Source organism: Chrysemys picta, chromosome 1, assembly GCF_011386835.1.
Source record: "Chrysemys picta bellii isolate R12L10 chromosome 1, ASM1138683v2, whole genome shotgun sequence".
NCBI lineage: Eukaryota > Metazoa > Chordata > Testudines > Emydidae > Chrysemys > Chrysemys picta.
In genome coordinates this window covers 143,454,541-143,463,348 of record NC_088791.1, presented here as the reverse complement: position 1 = coordinate 143,463,348, position 8,808 = coordinate 143,454,541, and the positions used below count along the sequence as shown (strand labels likewise).

Genomic DNA, 8,808 nt, shown 5'->3' with positions numbered 1-8,808 from the left:
CAGGCTTGCGGTGCCAAACAGCTGATTGGCGCCGCAAGCCTGGGAGGCGGGAGAACTGGAACAGCAACGGCGTGCTCGGGGAGGACGCGGAGCAGAGGTGAGCTGGGGTGGGGAGCTGCTGCACGGCTCCCCAATCCGGGGGGTGGGGAGCTGCCGCAGGGGGGGGCGCCTCAGTGCGGAGGGGGGTGGGGAGTTGCCGTGGGGGGGTGGGGTGCCTCAGGATGGGGGGGGCGGGGAGCTGCCGCAGGGCTCGGGGAGGGGCACGCAAGGTGGAAGTTTCGCCTATGGTGCGAAACATCCTTGCACCAGCCCTGGATTTAATTAACAAATGATGGAGAGAAACTGAGTCCTGGAAGAGGGAAAACAAACCAGGCTCCAAAGACTCACTCCCCTCCCAACAGTTACACATGGTGGACAGGAGGGAGAGCCATGCTCTGCTTGGCCTGGGTCTGACCCTTGTGAGGTTGAGGATCTCCTCTAGGGAACTCGGTGCCCTGAAACAAGGTCTCCACCATCTTTCTCACACACACACAAATACTTATGGGAGGAGCAGGGCTGTTGTATCGTTTAGCATTGTCCAGGCTGGGATAAGAACAATCTGCTGTCACTGCCCAGGGTATTAGCATTCAGAGATGGGATTATATGGAGCTGAGAGAGCGGGAGTATTGAAAAGAGCAATAACCCCATTTCTGGGAGGGATTAGAACCAGAGAACAATCCAGGCTACATGAAATGCACAGGCCTAAGGCAGAGACAGCCTAATAGCAGGGAGCTTCAGGGCAGGACTGAGGGACATTGGCAGAGCTGTGTGGGAAGCCCAGGACAGAAATACAAGTGTAATATAATGATTGGGTCACTGTTCCATACACAGCCATTGGCTCTCAGACTCTGTTCAGTCAGCGCTGCTGTGTATGGTTAATCTCATCTCAGTGAGCTTTGGAGGATGAGAAGGTTGAGCTGATGCTACCACACCTTTTACACTCTAATGACATTGAGGAGTTGCTCTGATGCATATCTACTGAAACCAATTGTTCATTCCCCACCACGCCTGGCAACATCCTATCTTGTTTTATCCATTACTCTCACTTTATGACCAGGAGCTGAGAGAAAAAAAATCAATGTGTGTGTTTCAGGTTCCCGCTCTCCATCCATTGGCAGTGTCACATCTCTCCTATATAATTTCTTTCCTGTATTCAGAGAGGACTTGGAAACCGCTTGTGGGACAGATTGTTCTCACCAGCCTCCATAGTCCTATCTGAGGTGACCAGGCACTGCAATGCTGTGGTGGCTAGCTCTGGCCCAGAGGTGGCCCGGGTGATTAGATTGATGCTTCCTGACGTCAGATGAGATCCGTTAAAAGGTATTTATCTCAGGATTGGGCCAAAGCTGCAGGAGAGATTAAAAGAGATTGAGGCCAAGATAATCCCCCGCAGCAGCATCCCGCAAAAGCAGCTGCCAAAAGGCCTTCAAGCAAATGCTTTTGCCAGCCCACCCAATACCATTCCCCATCCCACCTCTGCATCCCCCTGGGGCCATGATCCCAGCCCTGCCCCCATACACGAGGGTTTCTATCTGGGGGTGGCCAGGATACCACAAGGGGCACAGGCCTTTCTTCCCCTGCCTGTCGGGTTACGACCTGAGCCCTATCCCGATGAGGGTCTTTTTCTCAGGAGAGTGTTGGGATTCAGTGTCTGGCACATCCCCCTCGCCCCCCCATTTTATGATCCTAGCTCTTTCTGCCTAATCTTCATCTGATTACTTTGTTACTAACAAAGTGAGTCAAATCTTTATGCTGTGTTTTTCCCTTCAGAAGCAGCGCACACTCTCCTGTCCCTCCATCCCCTCCCATACCACCTGCTTTGCATTAAGTCCCAATCCGATTTCCCCAACTCTCTGGTGTCTGATTTAATTTGCCTGACGCTGCTCCTAGAATCAGCCCTCCCCAACCCACCTCTCCCCCCACCCCCCGACACAGCCTCCCAGCTCCCCATGGGGAGATCAGTCTTGGGAGAGACTGACACACCAAGAGTGAGAGAGGGACACAGTGTGTGCATAGCTGGCACCAAGACGGGAAGGACTGCGTGACCAGGGGCTCCCATCCTGACGGGGGACTAAATCCCCAGGGGACCAAGGGAGTGCCAACCAGGAGGGGACAGCAGTCACCTCTCCCCACAGACCACGGTAAGGACATTCCTTTGCTGCTGCTTGCCCTATGCCTACCTCCCTCTCCTTGGCATTTGGGGCGTTCTGTATGCCCAAGTGGGTCCTAGATGCCTTATCTGACCCTCTCTGCAGGTCTGGGGGGGCCCTGGGTGTGGGTCTCACTTTGTACATAGATGTGTAGACCGTGGAAGGGGATATTTCTATAGGAGAAAGGTTGGGGTTAAAATCAACTTGTCTCTATTGCACATGGGATGCAGACACCCTTTCCCAGCAGGACAAAATCACAGCAGTTTCCAGCATGTCACAGGGGTGTATAACCCCCCTTGTAGGGAACTGGAAGTCAGACTCTCCAATAGGACCCCACACACTCATTGTGCTCCCCACCCGGCTCTTTGCAACAAGCTCCTATCCCATTTGAAGAAAAAGAGCGAGATCAGGGTAATTTTATCCTTGCCCTTTGATCTCCGTAGCAGAGGAAGAGGATCATCTCTCTATCCAGCTCTGAAGATGCTCAGGGTTACCGGGGCAAGTACACAGCACCTGCCTAGGGATTACACAGGGACCATGACATCCCTTGTTAATCCTCAGCCCTTCCGTGCCTTTCGCTTTTCTATTTAAGGCTCCCCAGCCCCAGCTGAGCTGCAGCCCCCTTTCCAAGATGGGTGAGGCCACATGGGCTGATATAAACCAGAGGGTTCAACCCCCACCCTCGCAGACACCCCTGCCCAACGATTTTCTTCATTTCTCATTCAAACAGGATGAGGTGATGTGGGTGATGCCCTAGGTGTTCTTACCTCTCGGAGTGGTACTGGGGGGCTGTGCTGCAGGGCTGGGGGGCGCTCTCCACTCAGCCATTACAGTTGGTTTATGATATGTTTAATACGCCTGTTCCAGTGGCACCCAGATACCCAGTCAGTGGTGCTAAGTGGTGTACTAACGCATACAAAGACACAGGCCCTGGCCAGAAGAGCTTACAGGCCAGGAACATGAGTGATACATGAAGGAGGCAGGGCATGAAGATAATTGAATAGACCCATTTTTTATAAACAAAGATACATTTGCTTAGTTTATTATAAATAGGTCAAATGCCTGCTGGGATTTGACTGTTTGCTTATAGCAGAGGAAGATCAGTTGGAGGCAAAGGTGCTGGAACTAGGGGTGCTGCTGCAGCCCCTGGCTTGAAGTGGTTCCCATCATGTACAGGATCTACAGTTGGTTCAAGGCTTTCAGCACCCCCACTATGCAAATTGTTCCAGCACCCCTAGCTGGAGGCTTTTTATGGCTAAGGAGCAGCCTGGGAAGAGGCACAGGAAAGTTTGTTGATTTCATTGGAGCCGCAGGGGTGAGGAGGGGAAACATGACAAGAGCTGTTAAACCAGGAAGAGCAGAGCTGTGGAGAAGACAAGAAACTTGAGTATAATGAGGGAAGCCAACGGAGGGATTCAGCGAAGGGGGCAGAATAGCTCCAATACCCCAGCATGTTGCTAGGGGTGCTGTGCTGCAGTGGCCTGGGTGACTCAGTAGGGGGCATCATCTCCCCCAAATCACTCCTGACCCCGATGCCCTAGCACAGTGGTAGGGGTTGCTGTGCTGTTCAAGGTATTAGCTTCCAGCTGAGTCATTAATCAATAGACTGACCTATATTGTCAAAAGGTACTAGTGGCTTGGGGTTCCTCAGTTTTTGTGAACCCACCTTGAAACACCTTAAAGGGGCTTGACTTTTGGAAAGTGATGAGCACCTGCCTTCTGAAAACCAGGTCCTTTTAAGGTATCTGAGGTTGAGCACCCAAAAATGGAGGTACCCAGAATCACTAGCTGCTTCTGAGAATATAGGCCCTTCATCTATGCTAGGTTTGATATATCCATGGGTATTTCCCCCAAAGTCAGGGTGTTAACTCCCATGTCCTGGGCCAATCTCCAGCTTGGGCAGGGGTTCTCAAACTGGGGAGGTTATTACGTGGGGATCAGGAGCTGTCCGCCTCCATCCCAAACCCTGCTTCACCTCCAGCATTTATAATACTGTTAAAAATAAAAAAATAAAATAATTTATAAGGGGGGGAATCCCACTCAGAGGCTTGCTGTGTGAAAGGGGATCACCAGTACAAAAGTTTGAGAACCACTGAGCTTGGGGTAGTTCCATTCTGCTTCCTTTAGTTTTCTTTGCTGATTCAATTCTGAGACTGGATTCTCCTCCACTTCCTGTCCTACATTTTCATGCAGTACCACTCTTAAGCACCTGCCATGTCCTTCCCCAGAGGCAGCTGCATTTTAGAGCTGGGAGGTGACTCACTCTCTGCAAATCACTTTGGGATGAGGCACAGTGGATGCTATGGGGAAGGTAGACTTATTCTTATCTCTCAGCTGTGGCTCCTTGTCCGTCTGAGGCTGGAAACAATTCCCAAACTTCATTTAGATTGTTTCCTCAAAGGGATTTAAGGGTTCTGATGGAGACCTGAGGCTGAGACATAGCTTCTCTCACTCCCTCTATATTTAGCTTTTCTATCCCTCCTTAACAGTGTGCCTCTATCCTTTTGATCCTCCTACCAGCTCTGTAAACCCCTCATCTTCTGCAACTTCATTCCATGTAGCAGCTTCCTACAACTCTGGCCCCCCAAACCAATTCCAGAGTTTAAAAACACAGCCAAGGAGAGGGAGAAAGAACTGAATAGGCCAAGAGAGGAAAGGCATGTGTGGGTGAGTCTGGAAATGGGATGGATAGTGGGTAAGGTGGAGGATCCAAGAAGGCTGCTCCAAATGTGGCAGGAGCTGCAAAGTAGCAGGATGTTCTCAGCCCCACATGGTGGAAAGGGGGGAGAGAGAAGTCCGTGAAGTCAACTTAAGCAAGCTTCTGGAGGGGTGTCACAGCCAAACAGCTGTAGGGAGGCTGGATGCGAGGAAGCTGCAATTGTCCAGGCCAGAGGAGATGGAGCCTGAGATGAGGATTTCAGAAGAGGGGCCTGGATTTCAGGAGCAGAGGCTGGAGGAGATGAGCCAGAGAGAAACACACTGCAAGATGGTAGGTGCAGCTTGAGGACTACCCAGAGGTGACAGTGAGGAGGTACCAAGAACTAATGGCAGGAGTGTAGCACAGGGTCCATGCACGGTGAGAGGGAAATGATCTGGTTTGATGTGAGTGGAGGCAGCTGAACAGAGCTGGGCACAGTCTCCAGTACATTGCTGATGCACGGGAGGGTGGACGCAGGGTGAAGAACAGAGTCCAGAAAGATTACCTCCGATGCCTGAAAGGTAATTGATTCCTGATTATGGGGGACTCTATTGTTCTTCAGCAGTCTGGCCTGAGGATTTGCAGGGCTGGGGATGGCAGTATGGGATACACCCTGAACTTAAGTATCAGGAGGTAGCCGTGTTAGTCTGTATCCACAAAAACAACAAGGAGTCCGGTGGCACCTTAAAGACTAACAGATTTATTTGGGCATAAGCTTTTGTGGGTAAAAAACCCATTTCTTCAGAATTTAATGGACTATAAAAAGTGTGTCTGGTAGTATTGCCAACTCTCATGATTTTGTCACATCTCATGATATTTTATGTTTTTCCTAATGCCTCTGCTCCTGATTCTGTAACTACCTGAGAATCTCAGCTTTCATTTTAAAAAGATACAGCTCTAGCCCTCGCTGCTGGGGAGAAGAGCTGGGAAACGGGACTTAAGTGCATCCAGAAGGCCCAGAAACCAGACAGCAAAGAAACAAGGAGGCACATATATTTTTGGTTTAAATCTCATGATCTTGGGGCCTGACTCATGATTTTTGAACTAGTGGGGCTGGGGCTGGGAGGGATCTTTAGGTCCTGTCTCCACTCAGTCAGCTGCTTCAGGAGAACAGGAACATGTTGCCAACTTTTACTAGAGGAACAATTCTCCAAGCAGGCTGGGAGCTGGGGGGAAGCAGCCAGTCCTCCCTGTGAATTCTGGGGGATTGTAGTGCCTCACTTACCAAACATCAGCTGGTTGTCTCAGCCCCACCACGTGGTGGGTCATGCTTATTAACCCCATTTCATAACTGGGGGACCTGGGGTACAGCCACAGAGGAAGCTGGGATCAGTGTTGAGATTATTGATTTGCTGGCCATACTCCACTTAGTTCACTAGAATATACTGCCTCTAATGCTACTGAGCTGCCCCTCTGGGTGGCCACAGGTGACCCTGACCACTCAGCCACAGGCAACTAGCAGAGAGGAGCCTTGGCTCACCCCTACAAGCATCAGGGCCAGCCCAAGGGTCACTGACTCTCACAAATGCAGCCATGGGCCATCCCAAAAATCCAAGGGCTTGTGACCTTGGCTTTCCTGGACTCCAGAGGCTGCCCTGGGGAAGCTTTAGGGAAATCCAGGAACAACTCCCCTGTCAATCCTTGTATTGCATTTGTAAGTCTCTTTGCAAGAAAAAGAGCAAGAAACCAACTTGTGTGTAATGAAAGCTGAGATTCTGCATTGCATCTCAAGGCGCCCCCGAACAGGGCTTTGAGAACCTTGAAGTGTGGCTCAGGTTGGGGGGACTCAAGGAACAGCCACAGAAACGCTCAAGGGGTGGTGGAGTTGAGTTCTGGGGAGAGAGTCAAAGAGCTAAATCCAGCTGGCTTGGCAAAGCCAGGAATAAAAGGAGAGACTTGAGAATTGTCTGCATGTGCCTGAGCAGGAGCAACCATAAGGAAGGGGCTGAGACTGAGCCAAGGGAAAGGAGTTCAGGAGCTATCTCCCCAGTGCTGAGGGGTCCGTGAGCCCAGGGAGCTGTCTCCCCAAGGGCAGGGAAACTGGGATCTAGGGATGAATAGAGCACAGACTGTGGAAAGAAAGGATTCCCTCAAACAGGGCTAAGGCAACCCCTGCCTACCTGGTGGGAATGGCCAAAGTAACCCCTCAGGTGCTGGAAGGAGAAATCCTGCATGTACAGCCCATCGTGTTTCCTCGCCTGGGAAGCTGTGGTCCTGGCAAAGGGTCTGTCACTAACCTCGGGGCTGGCTGGGCCTAAGGAAACTCCAAACCTGGGAGCTGATCTCTGCCGACAAACAGGTGAGATGCAAATCACATGGGGCCCATCTGGGAATCTAACACCATCACCGGGGAAATGTTGAACTAACAAAGAGCAGGTGTGTGGGAGACAGGATGGGGTCTGCAGCCTGGGGGAGGAGCTAGAGTCACTGGGGAAAACTGGACATTTTAAGTAGATTTCAGAGAGCTGTGTAGCTGACTCCCTCTCCGCTCCGAGTTAGCACAGGTCGCAGTGTTGTGTGATGCTAGAGATGTTTTTAGGGAAAATATGAAACTAGAGTCCTGATTGCCTGAGATTTGTCACTCTCCCCATGAGTTGCGCAATGAACTGCATTTTCTTGGCCAAACCTCAACTGAGATGAGTCCATTCCTCCTTCCTATAGTCCTCACACAGGTTCAACCAGATACAGCACTCCACTTCCTGTCCCAAAGTGCCCTGTAATGCAGCTGTTAAATGGCTGCCAAGTCCCACCCCAGAGAATGCTGCATCTCAGCAGGTGGGTAAAGTGTTCCATGTGCACATGGAGTGTGTAAAGCCCTTTGGGATGCTGAGCAATGGGAGGTGTGAGGGAAAGGTGAGACCTTCTAACTAGTGGCCTCTGACAACCACTCCCATTTTGGTCTCTCCAGGACTCAGGCTATCCCGGGTGGAGGACCCATTACTAGCGGATTGAGATGGGTGAAATGGAACAGATGAGGCAGGAGGCCGAGCAGCTGAAGAAGCAGATTGCGGTAACACTGGAGATGGAACCAGTCCATGCGCCCCACTTTCTCCCCCCTCCCATCTGCTCAGGGGAATCCCAGCCCAAGGGAGCTGCTCCACTCCGCCCAAAATAATCCTATCCTGAAGGAGCCTCTCCCTCCACAGCAGGGAATTCCCATCCAGAGAGAGCTCAGCTCTCTCCTGCCTTAATCCCAAGAGCCCCTACTAAGAAAGCTACTACTAAATCTCCCTCCCCTCCTCCCAAATAAGAAAGAAATGTGTATGGCATGTGGTAGGGATGAGTGGCAGGTGGTGGGTGGTCTGCGAGGCCAGGGAAGGAGTGTCACATCATAGTATTTGATTCCTTCCTCTCCTCTCCCCAGGATTTAATCTCCCTGTCCTTTGGGGTGTGCATGGGGTGCACCCCAGTGGAGAGGCTTAGTGTGGAGAAAAGTAGATGTATAGCCTGGGGCATAGGCACCAACTGCATGGATGCTCTGAGGCTGGAGCACCCATGGGGAAAAATTAGCAGGTGCTCAATACCCACTGGCAGCCAAGCTCCCCCTGCCTCTTCCCCACCTCTTCCTTTGAGTGCGCCGTGTTCCTGCTCCTTCCCCTTCCTCCCAGCACTTCTGCCCGCTGCCAAACAGCTGGTTGGTGGTGCTCAGGATGCTCTGGGAGGGAGGGGAAGGAGCAGGGACACAGTGCCCTTGAGGGGGAAGAGGTGGGGCGGGAACTTGGGGAAGGGGGTGGAATGGGGGCAGGGTGGAGGAAGAGCAGGGGTGGGAAGAGGCAGGGTGGGGGTGGGAACTTGGGGGAAGGGGTGGAGTGGGGGCAGTGCCGGGGTTAGAGGGGGGTTGAGCACTCACCGGCGGGAGCAGAAGTCGGCGCCTATGGCCTGGGGTGGGGGAGGAGGTGGGGGTTGTGCCCCAACTTATTC

At 52.0% G+C, this 8,808-nt stretch overlaps 1 protein-coding gene across 2 annotated transcripts in view; it reads left to right on the top strand.

Annotated features, from left to right (window-relative positions):
• The first annotated feature begins 2,041 nt into the window (after nucleotides 1-2,041).
• Nucleotides 2,042-8,808, top strand: part of GNB3 (G protein subunit beta 3) — a 28,699-nt gene continuing 21,932 nt past the window's right edge. Inside the window, exons 1-2 of one of the 2 annotated variants that reach the window (XM_065585515.1) lie at nucleotides 2,042-2,180; nucleotides 7,796-7,897. In XM_065585515.1, the coding sequence (XP_065441587.1) occupies nucleotides 7,841-7,897 (57 nt within the window). In that variant the 5' untranslated portion in view covers nucleotides 2,042-2,180; nucleotides 7,796-7,840. Of the gene's footprint in view, nucleotides 2,181-5,985; nucleotides 7,187-7,795; nucleotides 7,898-8,808 lie in introns of those variants that run through there. The other variant, XM_065585519.1, reaches the window with a different exon arrangement.